The sequence below is a fragment of the Bolinopsis microptera genome, chromosome 7 (genome assembly GCF_026151205.1).
Source record: "Bolinopsis microptera isolate Bmic1 chromosome 7, MBARI_Bmic_1.0, whole genome shotgun sequence".
Classification (NCBI taxonomy): Eukaryota; Metazoa; Ctenophora; class Tentaculata; order Lobata; family Bolinopsidae; genus Bolinopsis; species Bolinopsis microptera.
In genome coordinates this window covers 14,311,105-14,326,530 of record NC_087078.1, presented here as the reverse complement: position 1 = coordinate 14,326,530, position 15,426 = coordinate 14,311,105, and the positions used below count along the sequence as shown (strand labels likewise).

The window sequence follows — 15,426 nt, the reverse complement described above, 5'->3', positions numbered from 1 at the left end:
GGAAGTTTATGAGTCAACAAAGTCTGAAAACACGACAAAATTTCCTTACAAATTTTTTACCATAGCTTTATAAAAACGAATCGAGCTGCACCATAAAATGTTCCAACGTGATAGAATTTCATCGATTCAACCCTTGAAATGGGAACGCACCAAATATTCTGAGGATGTCATTTTAATATTATCTTATCAGTCCCGTTAGTAATGCCAAAAACCTGGGATTCCTTTTTGATCACCAAATGAACCTTGATCCTAAAATAAATGCTGCACTGTCTCCCAAGAATTTTATTTAAACCAAAAGGAATTGGTTCGAAGTTTTCCCATAACATAACATTTCAGTTAGTCCACATTCATTTTTTCTATACAGACTACTGTAACTCAGTTTTTTATGGTTTAACTTACAAAAGATCCAGAACAATGCTGTTCGATTTATTTTTGGTTTTTACGGAAAGAGGATACATGAACCTATCATATCATGCTTTATAATTATATCAAAGCTCTATTTTCAACCTCATACCTGTTGTCCTGTTAAGTTCAGAATATAGCTCTTCTGGTTTTTAAATGTCAAAACAACATAGCTCCTCGATACTCACAGAGAGTACTTAAGAGATACACGATGACGAAGCTCTTCTTGCACCTGCATTGCCAGACGTTGCCTGGTATGACACGTGCCCAGTGTGTGTTCCCTCCTATCCTGGGCCGCGACAAATAGTTTAGGTCGTGAGACAACTGCACCACGTGCCAGACGAACAAATGCTGCATTTATGTTTATTGGACCAAACTACCCTACTCCATTAGAGCATCATGATCAAATATAGAATGTTTTAAACGTTCCTCGAAACGGAAAACTATTTATTTTCACCTAGCTTTTGATGATATTCCTGATATTAAAATTGCATATAATTTTATTATTTCCATAAGTATCGCTGCGCTTGTAGCGTGTAATAAATGTTAGAATTTATTTATTATTATATAAATTTATCGCGAGAACAATTCACAAGTCAAATAAAACTATGAGCTGAAATTTTGTATAAATAAAATGTATCATCAGTCAAATAAATTATCCAACTTTACTTATCATGATAAGTACTTTTCGATAAGATTCCTGCGTTACTTAATTATCGGGTACAGAAATTGAATCACAAGAAAACAGAATTCTAGATCTGATAACCATAATATACAATTACAGCTGCCTGAGTAAAAGTCACCAGGTCACCTGGGTAACAACCACCTGGGTAAAAGTCACCAGGTTACCTTGGTAACAGTCACCTGGGTAACAACCACCTGGGTAACAACCACCTGGGTAACAGTCACCTGGTAAACAATCACCAGGGTAACAGTTTGTGCACTAATTTAACTGTATCGATCAGTAAGTTAACAAAAACACGTAGAATTAGAAGTAGTTTATCCCACTCCCAGTAAAATTATAATTAGAAATTACCACTCATGAAAGCTGTTCTTCTGGTGCACTGCTTATAAATGGCCGCCTTTTAAACTTTTGTGCATATTTTGGATTTTCCAAGGTTTCATCTTGTTGGCCACTATTTAACAATACGATAACGTAATCTGAACATTCCGATGATTTATTCGCAATTTTCAATTTTCTTCTATTTTTGGCAGTTGAAATAAACAGTGGATCTGAAGACCAGCTTTCACCACTTACAGATGTATTAATATAATAGTCACTATTATAATAGTTACTATTATTAATAGTGCAACTCCAATCAACTTATCAAAAACTAAAAATTAAATGATCAATATCTTACCCACAATAGAACCCTCCGGTCTATTGGCCAGCTCCTGTTATAGTTATACCACGATTTGCCGAGTCTTCATCCTAAACTTCATTATAAATCAAAACATCGGTATAAAGATGATGTTTGATTTACACTTAAATAGACTTAACTACGGTTTGTAAAAACGTATATCGAGGTTTCCGTGTATATATCCGTCACGGTAAATCGTGGTTTAACTGTACCACGGTAAACTCCGCATTTGTTGCCGTAGTAACCAGGTAGCTCAGCTCACATAAGGAGTGCCAATAAAACGAAGAATTGTATTCAATTTGAACACAACACAAATACAAAACAAAAATAATGAGTATTTTATCATCGGCAATAATTTGGAATTCTAAATTCTAACTAAAATCATATCAGAGGCTCAACTTTTGTTACAACAATCACATCACATATTTTTGAAATTTTTTACTTCCAAATTATCACCAACAATGTATCTCACAAATCCAGGTCGACCTATTGACCATAGTAACCGTAGTAACCAAGGTAACCATGGTAATTAGGTGTAGAGACTGGATCCAATAATTTCAATAATTGCCCCGCAATCACACAGTAAACAAGTAAGTGCTGTAGCAATCCACCCATTAAAAAGTCTGAATAAAAACTGTTTTTAAAATAAATCCTTATTGTGTTTCGCTACACAATGGTCTCATGAGCCATGGAAACAAAAATCTTCCCGCCATTTTCAAGGCCGCTTTTTAAATAATCACTGAGTCTCTTTCTATTGGAGGTATGGGCGGAGCCCCTCCTCTCCTGGTTCCTGTACGTGATCTCAAGCAGCTCACTGTCATCCGTTACCTTGACAACATAGTCGGGCGGGGCGTCAGGGTTGTCCTCTGGAGTGGGAGTTGGGCTGTACATTGAACTTTCAGGGTAAAGACGCCACGTTAGGAAGAGGAAGACGTCCGATAAAATCTTCACAACAATAAACGCTGCTGATACTGAGTATACCAGTCTGGAGAGAGTTACAGTTAACATTCTACAATTCATACTTTACAGTTGATACTTTACAGTTGATACTTTACAGTTGATACTTTACTTACACTGGTTTGAGAGTAATTGTGTATGGGGTTACCCTCGTGACAAACTATCTCGAGAGTAAACGAGATGGGGGGGGGGGGAAAGGGGTTGGGACAAAAATGAGGTCTGGGGGTCGGGAGGTTTCGGGTCGGGAGGTTTAGGGGTCGGGAGGTTTAGGGAAGGAAAAAAGGAAGTTTACTTACTTAGTTGTGTCGTGTTCCCAGCAGCTACCGTAACTCCCATCACATCCTCTCTGCCACACTGCACAGGCTGAATCTATGATAATACCGAACAGAACCGGGCCTGGAATGGTCCCCAGGGTCCGGAATAACAGGTTCCTGATACCATACGCCATGGACAGGTGCTGGTGAGAAACAGACCTGAGGAGGGTTCATAATAATAGTCGAGCAAAGGGGGGTAAAGTACTAACTTACTAAGTACTAGGTAGTACCTAGGCAGGGACTAAACTGTATAAATAATAATATAATTTAGAATACAAAGATTAGTACATTTTAGCTTATGATTAATATTATATTTTTACCTATAGTTTACCTAGATTAGTTACCAGACTTGAAACCTGTTAAGTAACTGACCTGTTCAGAGCCAGCATACTAGCGGGCTGGGCCAGGAAGCAGAAGAAGAGGGTTAGAAAAGCTGAGCCAAGGTACATGACAGGCACGTAGGTAGGGCAGTCAGTCTCGCATTTACCGCTGGTAGCGTGGTATGATGCGTTATCTAGTCCCACAATGATCTCATCCGTCATCAGACATGAGCAGTTTGAGAATTTCTGAATAGGGGTAGTGTTATTGTTATCGTATTTTAAATTAAAGATTCCTAAGACATGACTAACTAATCTTGATTCAGAGAGAATGTTCTAGAGTCTGAAGAAAGTAAAATGTGAGAATACTGTCTTATCAGCTCGCACAGGGACACTCTTATCTTATCAATTGCTTTTAGGCCATGCATTATACTGATCAGTATTCAGTTCTTTCGTTTGCCATTTTATTTGCCATTTCAGTCATTTTACTCCGCCATAATATTGTGTGCTAGTTTGTAATATTACATTACTTAAAAGATTTGGAAGTGAGCATTATAAGACTAATAGAGTAATAGATGTGGATTATGGTGGGGAGGTGAGGCATATTTGTTTACCTAAAAGTTGACACGTGATCAATCCATGCAATTATTCCATATATGGGATTATTGCATGGATTTATCACGTCGTGTCAACTTTCATGTAAACAAATATGCCTCACCTCCCCACCAGAATCCACATCTATAACGTGTAAAACAACTGTTCTAACTTACATAGTATTTTTCGTCTATCAGCTCCTTAACAGTGCACCCCGCGTGACAGGGCGAAGAGAAAGTCATGTCTTGTCCACAAACTGGGTCATAGTCTGTGGGACACTTGCAGCTATCCGCGCACATGTTCATTGCATATCCTGGGTCCAGAGGATGCATTGAGGCTAGGCTAACCCTGGGATATGAGTTATCATTTTACTGTATGTTTAAATCATGTATATTGACATTGAGGAAAAGGAAATGGCCGGGGTTAGCAGTAAATCGGGGTTTCACGACAGTAATAAATTCGATTTGTGCTATTCAAGTAAAATGGCTATTACTATAAGAGATCAATAAGCTAGAAACTTACCCGGAAGATAAGGAAGCTTCTCCCATAACCACTCCCGGACAGTGCATCAACATACCAAAGGAAGGTATTGCTCCGAATATAGAGAATATAAAGCCGTACTTAGCTGCAGACTTTCCGTCCATTTTGAGTTTCTGTGAGAGATAACCGCCGATGAGGTAACCACCTCCTGCAGCCGATACCAACACTGTGCCCAGGTAAAAACTAGCTTGAGAGGGCTCAAACCTGAACAATATACCGTTACTTTAGAAACCTGAACAATATACCGTTACTTTAGAACCTGAACTATATACCTTTACTTTAGTATTTTTGAGGAAGCTTACACGGCTGGAAATATTGCAAGATGAATTGTTTTAGAGAAGGTAAGGAATACCAGGTACCCTAATTTTAACCTGTCCGGTTATCTTATAACTTTACAATACTGTAAATATGCAATATACAAGCATGAGAGATAATTCACCAGATTAATCAATTCAAAGCGTGAAGCGTGCAAACTAATCGGTTACCCCAAAATTATTAAATTCCAGTCACCTTCTTAACGGGGACAGTCAGAATTTGTTCATTTTTAACGCTGGTTATAAAATGGATAAATGTTTATTACACCGCCTGATATTGTTAAGAGACTTATATCAACATTCAACGCTCATATCTGCATTACTCGTACGAGAATTCTTACATTGTTATCGTGATAATATTGACATTACAAATGGAACTTAATTCATTATTGGCAGTGACCTTACCATGGTGAGCTGACTCACGCCAGGAAAACTGGAACAAGCACTTCTCATTTCCAGGGTATTTTTCTACTCTAGGTTAGGTTTGGTGCATGATGCACATTCAATACCGACTTGTGAAGTTACGTTACTTATGTAGCACCTTTAGTAGTACCGTTACAGTGGGTCACATACCATTTATCTGCTCAAGTTGTAGCTCTAAATACGAACTCAGAAGAGCAAATTGTGGCCGAAAAACATCCGTTTGCGAATCTAATTTTGGGAATTTTTTCTTCGGGTATTAATCCAGGTGCTTAAGGCTGAAATTTGGGTGAAACTTATTCTGGAGATAGCCGATGACTAACAAATTAATACTCGTGACTGAATGTTTAAGGGAAAGAGACGAAAAAAAAACTGATAAATTTAACACTCACTTTAGTCCTATCTGTACTAGTTTAGGAAGGAAGGAACAGGCCCCTATGAGGAAACCAGTAAAGGCTTGTGAGAGTGTACAGCACATGTAGGGTCCGTTACTGAAGAGGGTCTTTATAGTGGGCCAGAACTCCAGTGCCATCTCCAGTACCGTCATCTTCTCCTTCGAGTTCTCCGACTCTCTGTTGGTCTCAGGTGACGCGATACCTGAGCAAGGGCGGTTCTTTCAATATTGGATAACTAAATCAATCGTAATACTATTAAGTGTAATATGGTGCTGTAAAAAAGTGTAACTAAATTATAGGAGGATAGTTATTTTATGGTAGGTAAACTCACCCGCAGCTATCTTCATAGTAAGGACCTCGTCAGCCTCAGGAAGTTTGCGAGGGAACATGATAAGAGGGATGGCTGAGAGAACTGCCATTATTCCGGACAGTATGAACCCAGTCCACCAGGCTCCAATCCACTCACTGTCACTGGGAGTCAGTCCTTCAGGCTCGGAGAAGTCCACATAGTATTTCAACATAAAACCTCCAAATGCGAACCCGAAGATAGGACCCAGACATGACATACTGCCCATAACTCCGTAAAAAGCTGTGACTTTAGTTGGTGGAAATATCTCGTCAAGAAATGGGGGCCCAAGAGTGTTTATAGGCGTTCCCCCAAGACCAAAGAGCAAGGCTCCTATCACAAATATAAAGTACCATTTTGAAGAGGATTCAACACCTGAAACAAGACACAGTGTGAAATAAATTAGAAATAAACGTGCAATAAAATTGAAATAAAAGTGAGTGCAATGTACGTTCAATGAAACAAATATGAAATTAACATAAAATAAGATAGTGAAATGTGCATGAAACATATGTGAAATGCCCGTACCTTCAGAAGGGCACGTTGTTGAGTTAGGGTGCACGTTTGATGCACTGCAGATAGCACTGTCAGAACCAGGTATTAATCTACCATGGTCTATTGGAGCCAACCCCGTATCTGTTAGTGTCACCCTGTAATCAAGTTTTATATTTAGTTTAACTGCAATTTGTTAGATAAAATTTGCGTAAAATAATAAAAGCTAGTCGGATATCATTTCCAGCGGAAGAAAAACACAGCTTTCGGTTGGTTAGAAGAATTACTTATGCTTCACAATCATACTTCAGACATTTCAAGTTCAGCAATGCTATATTCAGTTCATAGTTTACTCAGTACAATTTCAAACGGGGGTCATTATTTCTGTGTTATTGCATCACTGTGAGTAGAAAGAAAATCATTTTCATTTTTGTCTCGAAAAAAACATGAAGTTCAAAGAACTGTGCCGTAAATTTAATATCGGTCGATTTCCTCGCTTCTATGTGGAAAATGGAAAGGAATAGAAGTAGAATGTCGAGAGACTTGACTTTGTCGATTATAGCATTTTTTGCGTTTTGAAAATGTACGTCGATAGTCTCCCTCCCGAATGGAAAGAGATTTGCTCTGAATCTAATACCTAAGGTCCTTCACATATTTTTAGAGTTATTTGTCGCAGAACATGCTTTAAGAAGATAATTCAGCATGCATAGAAGTAGAACATGCGTTAAATGAGAGTTCAACATGCGATATCAAGTATCCACCCTTTCAGATAACTACCTCATGTCGTCTTTTATGGTGAAAAAGTTTCTGCAAAATTATCACAATCAGAAATAGAAAACCTTTAACTTATCTATAAAACAAAATAAAAATTAATTACATAAACTATTTTAAGGCATATCACTTTTTAAACCGGAAATACTGATTGATCACTTGATTGTAGAGATAAAAGCAAGCACATCACAAAGAATAAAAGAAAGAAGAACTTACGTTTCAGCGACGTGAGGAATAGTGAAGATGAGAGCTCCGATTCCCATGACAACAATGCCTATCCCAATCCATTTAGGTTTGCTATTTTTACAGAAGTGAGATATAAACATCACCGTCGCTGCACAGGATATATCGTAGGCGTTTATTATAAAAGAGCTTTTGGTGGAAGAGAGATCAAATCTTTTCTCAATAGTGGATAAGTTGACTGATATCTGAAAAAAAAAAAGAGGTTTGATATTTCATTTTGTTTCAAATCAAGCATTACACGTTTGTAGGTAAACTATTTAGAGGTTATTTCACAGCTAACTTCATGATGTTACTGTTAGTAATATCTTACAGTGAAACCTAAAATTGGTTTGGCATTGGAAGTGGCACTGTAGCAATATTTTAGTAATATTCAAGTAATATTTTAGTAATATTTTAGTATGCTTCAATGACTCAAGGAGTGGCTGATAATTGGTCGGATAAGATAAGCGACTTGTGCTCATTAAACATGACAGCAGTTTAATTAAAGTGTTAAAGTCACTTTAAAGTCCATGGCCTGGCGTGATTCTATCTGTGGAACAGGCACTTCCAGGTGCTATCCTTAATCCACAATAGCACATACAAGGTGGCCAAGAAGTTTTCTTTAACTAAACTTCAATTTATTATTATAATTAAGTTATAAAGTATATTACTCTCACTAAAAGTAGCTTAAACCCACCATAGTATTAGTCATGTGATGTACAAGGAAAGCTAGACAGAAGAATGCAAAGAACCATCTGGCGGAATTGAATTTCTGAAGAAAGTGGGGTCGGAGGTTCAGGAGACCACATCTCAGGGACCGCTTTTCTTTGTCCACTGAGGTTCTGAAATTAAGTATAGTTAATGAAATAGTTAGGGGAACAATTTAGGTAAAAAAGATGTCGGGTAGATAAATTCAATTTAGATTAAATTTAGATCCCGTCTTGTTGTCTATCTTGACTGTGCAGAATACTATGAACATATTTCTCTGCAGAATATTACAGGAGAATATAACATCCATGTTGCTTCATCAACACAGAAGTTAAGATCTCCACTATATTTCTCCCCATTATTGATATCACAGAAGGATTATCAGGTGTCTCTGAAATTAAAAGAAACCTCTCAAAACTACCGTCTACAAGTCTCATATGTCAAATTTAATACGCGGAGCTAGAAGTGCCAGTTCCAATCACGTACTGCATTATCAGTCATATGAAACTTAAAGCCCGGCAGAGTCATGGGATTGGGACATTGTTCACTTCTTGAGGTTTTACTAATTTGTCTGATTATAACTAGATAGGAATTTGGCGTGACAGGAATGCATCCTGTCAGAGAAAGTGTAAAACTTAACAAAAGATAGGAACCGCACGTTACAGAGTTTATACAATTTAAGTTTAAACATTTACAAATAATATAAGTCATGTACAATCTAAGGTACCGCAAACTGCAAAGTCATGAGACCAATCGGTTTTTTCCGGTTAAATTGTTTGTCTCATTAAAAGTTGGTAGGAATGCAGACAGAACAGGTAGAGTTTCAGGAAGTATTAAAACCTAGAGCAAGATACAGAGATTCCCGCCTCGTGTTGCTGAGACCATACAATGGAATCAAATACTAAAAATACGTGCACTAATTTAATGCATAACTTCTTACGTAAGGCAGAAAAATTTATTGAATACTAAATTCAAGTTATGTAGGGTAGGTTTCACAGAGATATAAACTAAGAGAAACTCACGTTTTCTGAACAATCACCATATCTTAATAGACTCAAACAATATTTGTATCATGTTGGAGAATGTACACAGTTTGGTAATGTATTATCGTAACACATGGCCAGCAAACACAACCACTAATGTTGTTTGACGACGACGCCATCAGGTATTTCATTATAAATGAGATACACGCGAACAAATTACCTTGCCTAAACCATCATGAATTAGTGATTTAATGACCAAATGCATGACTGCTAAACGTGTATAATGTTATAATGATAATATGCAATATTAATATAATATTCTAAATTATAATTATGATACACTAATTTGATATAACTTTATTCGTATCAGCTCCATTTGCGTACAGAGCTAGTGTACCGTGTACAGAAAACTGTGTGCAGATTACGGTGTAGAGATAACGCTGTGTAGTGTTCGGTTCAGTTCAGTCAGACTTTTTTATAGGATTTTTGTCGGTCTTTTTTAAGGTTAAGAAAATCGCCCAACTTTCCCTTTAATTATAAAATAACCAAATTATTTATCATTAGCTGTCTCACGCTGTAGATTAATGTCTGGAAAAATTCTCAATTTCGTCTTTTCTAAGTACAATAATGACATGACCGTATGACATGACCGTATGAAAGCTTATAATTCAGTCGAAATTAACTTGATAACGAACTTAAACTGTTAAAAAGAAAAAGCAAGTTGAATCAGAAAGAAGCGGTATTATATCACGGAGGGAAAATTGTGCGGTGCTGATAAAACTTAAAAATATGGTAATTTGTGTAAAGACTTAAAAAGATAAGTTGCGTGAAACGTTTGTGAGTGTTAAACCGTTGTGAGAGGGAGATATTACCGACAAATCATTTCAAATAAAGACTAAAAAGTAAAAGTCTTTGGGTTTGTTTTGATATGCGCGTGTTGGAGAGTAAAAACTCAAGTCCATACTCTTAGAATTTGGGTTTGTACAGTAAGGGCCAAGGGACACCTTGGTTTATCCAGTATTAATTATATAAATATTATATTTATATAATGTATATAACCCACGAGGCTACCTTCGCCGAATAATTGGTTTGGTAGGTACAGGTATCAATGTTATACATTTTTCATTTCCGACCTTATAGCTGACTATAGCAACCAGGAAATAAACTCACGTTTCACAGGATTACATCGTTAATTTTCATCTTCTAAAATTGTATCTAGGATATAACGAATACATCACTCTGTTTGTAACATTCCAGTACAATGTGCAAAATTAGGGATAAATTTTAAATTTTGAGGCATGCAGGACACCCAGAGGTTGGTGACACGAATCTTCCAGTATTCGTGAAATTGGATCAAGGGTTGCCCTGTCCAGTGTGTCCGATATCGATCCAAATTACTAAACATTCTAGCACAATTATAATTACTGCAGTTTTACAGAACCCAGAAATGAATGCTTAATGATATGAATACCCTTGCAGGAAACATCCGTAATTACACGCAACCCTTGAGTTGGATCATATCTGATACGAGATTGGGCACCGGTATTATAAACAAACAAACAAACATATATTATATTCGTTCATTCGAACCGACAGTACTGTCTGAATCAACAAAATAAAGTTGGAGCGGTATCTATCAACAGACGAGTAAAGGATAGAACTAACACTGAACCGTCCTCCTCCTCCTCCTCTTCTTCAAGAAAAGATTTCCTCATTTCTTCTACCTCCTGCAGCTTGTAACTTCTTCTCCTAACCCGTCCTAGACCCATAGCAACAGTAACTTAGCAACCAAAGTAACTTTAGTAACAACTATATAGTGTAACAACCAACAATTGAGAGGTGCGCAATGTACCAGTGTGACAAGTAAATAGAGCCGGACCAATGTAAGGTTTAGTAGTACCGGCGCTACGTAACGTGACCTTGCTTATCTAAACTGGATTAAAAAGATTGTGGTGTAGTGTGTCAGTTAAAGCAAGGTTCATAACACGCACACACACACAGCTGGACCGAGAGAGAGAGAGAGTGTCTCATTAATACTGGTATATTTGAGTACCATAATAACATACATGATACCAGTAGGGCTAGGTCACGTTAGAAATTAACCTACAGATAAGAGAGTAAGAGAGGAGACATGTTAACCGGGCTTATCGGCGCGTGCTAAGCCCAGTCAGCAAGTCAGTCAGCTAATCACGTGATATGGCTCAGTGGCTCAGTTGGGTAATCTCCGTTATTCCGCCTGTTTTGGGTAATTATTCCGCCTGTTTACTGGAGGTGGACCTGAGGTAGAGAGTTCGAATCTGGGCTGGGTCAAGATCTCCAAGCTGAGGGCAGCTGTCTCTTACTAAACCATGGTAGAGGCTTTCGTTAGAGATTTGAAATGACTCTAATGCTTACGTGTATTGTGTAGTGTAGTTCAGTGACATCGAAAAACGCTGAGGCCGTACCGCGAAAGAAAAGGAGATGGACCACTAGCTTGCTAGAGTCGCCCATTCATATATTCATTCGGTCATACATAAAAGCTAACCTTGCGTCGTGAAGAAATATGAGTTTCAATATAAGTTTCTGTTCCGGTTGCATCTTCTTGGGGAGCGACAAGTTCTGCAGTATCTTCTACTTGGGGTAGCAACTGCAGACAAACCGTCAAGGGACAAAGCAAGCAAAATTGAGGGACTGAGAGAACTAGCAGGCAAATATACCCCGGGGATTTCCTATCTCTTGTCTTGCTACCCAACCAATCCTACAGCGGATAGTGCAACATCTCAACCAATCACTAAGCAGAAACCAGTCACGTGTTCTGATCACGTGACATTTAGTCTGACTCTGACATTTAGAATGCTGTTTCGAGACCGGTTACATATGCTAACATTTCCCCCGTTCAACCAAGCTGTTTATGAAGGAGCACGTGCTTCACGAATTTAGACGCAGTGTTTTCCTGTTGTTCGACCCGGAGAGTGAATATCATAATTCACATATAATATTATGTTGGTGTATATAACATGAGCTTATGAGATGTGAATAAACTACGAGAAAATTGTACTTTCAACTGTGGAACCTACTCCTAGTTCCGGCTATACTGATATCAGTCACCAAACCGCACGGGTTGTGGGTACAGCAGTCAGCACCACCTCGCTGCCCCACTGGTGAAATTAAGAGAATCAGTTAAGTAGGGCAGACGTTACGTTATGTTTTGTTGGTGACTGGTGACTCTATACAAACTAAAAGGCTTGGTACCCCCCCGTGGGGGGCCCCCCCCCCTTGTCGTCCTTTAACTTTACATGTTGCGTAGGTGGCAGGAGGTGGCTAGACTAAAGTCTGCTTGTTGCACTATAAAGTTATACACTGCTTCTAACACTGGTGTGATGTGTAGTGTACCTCTAGAAGAGTTGCAGAGAAAATGTTACAGAGAAACAAAACGTTGACACAGTTGCAATTACAATTAGAATAGTGTAGTTGGCCCACAAGGTCTTTATAATGGACACCCTCGGGTTACCGAGTGTACTCAATCAATCGCTCTGGACATTCTTCTAATCTCAATATTATCTCGCTGTAAATTATTAAGAATAAAGTTTGCTACTCACTGTTCCTCTCTGTTTGTGTCTTTCTGAAGACTGTTCCATTTAGGTTTGAATATTCTGAAAACATCTATTATTCGCTCTGCTACAACGTTTGGCATAGCTACATGAGAAGTACACTGGGTTAAATATGAGAAATATGGGAAATAAATCCGGCAAATTCCGAGATAAAACAAAACATTAAGCTGAGCTGTAGCATTTTTATGATACATAAAATTCTTAGAGATTAAAAAGTGATCAAAATAGAATAGCAAGACAAAAGATGCCCGTAAGGCGTGAGTATATAATTTGGTATTAATGGTATATAATTTGGGAGTCTCTCTCTCTCTCCAGCAGCAGGAGTTGGAGACATAGGGGCTCGTTGTGAAAGCCACCGAAAGGAAGGCTTACAGTCGACGCCGACCAATCAGAAGAAGAAGAGAACTGACCATAGCGTATTATGTAAGTATTGGGATACAACAATACATTAATTAACTGTAGCATGTTAATTATTTGACATGCATCCGATACATTCCTACGGATTAAAACTATCAAAATAAAAAAGCAAGACAAAAGAAGCACGTAACAATGAAATGTAAGATCACAGAACACTACAGAACAAATGAAATAACTCAAAATATGACGAGATGTTAGTAGTAATGAGTAGGTACTGAGTAGGTATAGAGATACCACGAGGCCTCGAATATGCCGATGTGATCTGTGGAGAGATCTATATATCCACCAGCGTGCGCTTTTTCGCATAGCGGGCTCTCACCAGCCCGCTGTCAAAGGGCCCGATATCTCTACAGCCCGCTCATGATATAGCCCGCTAACAAGTGACATTTAATTTGACCAGTAGCAATATAGCCCGGAGTTCTCTAAAATATTTTCAGTTTCTGTATCGTCTCCTGATGATACATCTCGCTGATGATACATCTCGTGAGCAGATGACATGAAATCTGAACACTGAACAGTGTTATTGATCCACACTTACACACTACACAGTACACTTTAATAGTTCCCACGGCAATATGTGGATGTAAAGAATGTATCAACTCTGAACTCTGAACTCTGAGCTTATGTTATATCGGATGCTATATCAGTTTTCTCGCAGATTGCCATGATTGGCTCATAATTAACACGTGACACACTGTTACTATGGTTACCAAATTCGTGGAGACGTTAAGTCTAAGCCTGTGATATCCATTAGTATCGATAATTGTTTTGTGTTTACCATTTTCAGTTCACTATTTCAGTTGATAAACCTTGAAATTTAGGCCGACATTTTACGTGTTATTCTATTGTGTTCCCAAAAGATATTTTGCCCTGTTTTTGTTTTGAAACTGCCATTTAAATTGATGTTATAAATTTGATCTTTAACTTTCATATTCAATGTCCATAATCAGACTGTGATCTCGAGCTCTCTGGGTCACTACTTTTGATTGTCCAGTCACTCAGTAGCTGCTACAGAAACTCTAGTAACTGGTTACCTGGGTAACCCTGGTTACCCTGGTAACTGATAATTACAACTCACGTGGTAGTAGCAGGCTCTGTGGCGACTGGCGGTGCTTGTTCTGGTTCCAGGGAGGGAGAGGGGAGAGAGGTAGAAAAGTAGAGAGGGAGAGAAAGAGAGGGAGAGGAGGAGAGAGGGAGATGAGGAGAGATGGAGATAAAGAGAGAGGGATAGAGGGAGAGAGGGAGGTAAGGAGAGTGGGAGAAAGAGAAAGGAAGATAGGGAGAGAGTGAGAGAGTGAGAGAGGGAGATAATGAGATGAGGGAGAGAGGGAGGAAGGGCCTATATTTTGATTGTTTACAATAAAATTATATGTACATGAAACAATGAGCTGAAACATTGTTTGATAGCGGCCGGTTTTTCGTTCTATAGTCAGTCATTTTGGCCTGTTCTATAACATCTTAAACTAAAAGCAACATGATTTTCTCGTAAAATTTCTGAAATCTTGTACATTAATTTGCTGTGATTGTTGGAAACTGAAGCTTCGTGATAAACGCCCACTTGTGGATATATTACATTGTCGATATATTTACATTTATAAAACTTAGTAAATGATCATCTAATTAGTGGCATAACAACTACACTTGAGAAGCTCATGGATATACCCGATATAAAAAAAACTAATATCTGTAAGAAAAAGCTCACGCTGGTGGATATAATCCACATCACCTCGACCCGCGGGCGGAAAAATCGTATAGCACTCGGGCCCGATGGGCCCTCCGTGCTATACGAAAATATGTCCTCCTCGGGCTAGCGCCCTCGGGGACATATGAAATATTGCACGCGCGTGCGCGTGCAATATTTTGTTCCGCCCGCGAGTCTCCGGTGATATGTATATATATAGGGTCACCGCATAGGGATAGATTATTTCTTACTATACAGTACACAGTGTTTAAACAATACGTTAGTGTTGTGCAATAACACGCGATATAACAATGAACTTTGTGGTCATTTTAACGGCATATGACACGTGTTGTATATATTATTCTAGTGACGCTAACTAACTAACATTAACAATACACACTACTGCAGTATAAGTCTATTATTATGTATTCGACAAAAGCGTGTCAGGCAAGTAAGCTGGAAACTAGGAGTGTTATAAGACGATCCTTAATAGAATGTAGTGGGCTGTAGGGGTTAAGTGATATCGTGTAGTATAACGTGTCAACAGCAACGGAATAAGTTAATAGAAGGAGTAGAAGTAAGTGTCAATATTAAGGGAATTA

At 38.3% G+C, this 15,426-nt stretch overlaps 1 protein-coding gene across 3 annotated transcripts in view; it reads right to left on the bottom strand.

Moving 5' to 3' along the window:
• Positions 1-2,118: 2,118 nt before the first annotated feature.
• Positions 2,119-15,426, bottom strand: part of LOC134818935 (solute carrier organic anion transporter family member 4A1-like) — a 94,104-nt gene continuing 80,796 nt past the window's right edge. The window contains exons 2-13 of one of the 3 annotated variants that reach the window (XM_063828662.1): positions 12,715-12,813; positions 8,143-8,287; positions 7,440-7,651; positions 7,230-7,259; positions 6,489-6,610; positions 5,946-6,335; positions 5,612-5,816; positions 4,468-4,689; positions 4,122-4,293; positions 3,407-3,600; positions 3,017-3,193; positions 2,119-2,748 (exon numbers count right to left, since the gene is read on the bottom strand). In XM_063828662.1, coding sequence (XP_063684732.1) covers positions 2,430-2,748; positions 3,017-3,193; positions 3,407-3,600; positions 4,122-4,293; positions 4,468-4,689; positions 5,612-5,816; positions 5,946-6,335; positions 6,489-6,610; positions 7,230-7,259; positions 7,440-7,651; positions 8,143-8,287; positions 12,715-12,809 — 2,283 coding nt within the window. In that variant the 5' untranslated portion in view covers positions 12,810-12,813 and the 3' untranslated portion in view covers positions 2,119-2,429. Of the gene's footprint in view, positions 2,749-3,016; positions 3,194-3,406; positions 3,601-4,121; positions 4,294-4,467; positions 4,690-5,611; positions 5,817-5,945; positions 6,336-6,488; positions 6,611-7,229; positions 7,260-7,439; positions 7,652-8,142; positions 8,288-10,801; positions 11,000-12,714; positions 12,814-15,426 lie in introns of those variants that run through there. The other 2 variants (XM_063828661.1, XM_063828663.1) reach the window with 2 other exon arrangements.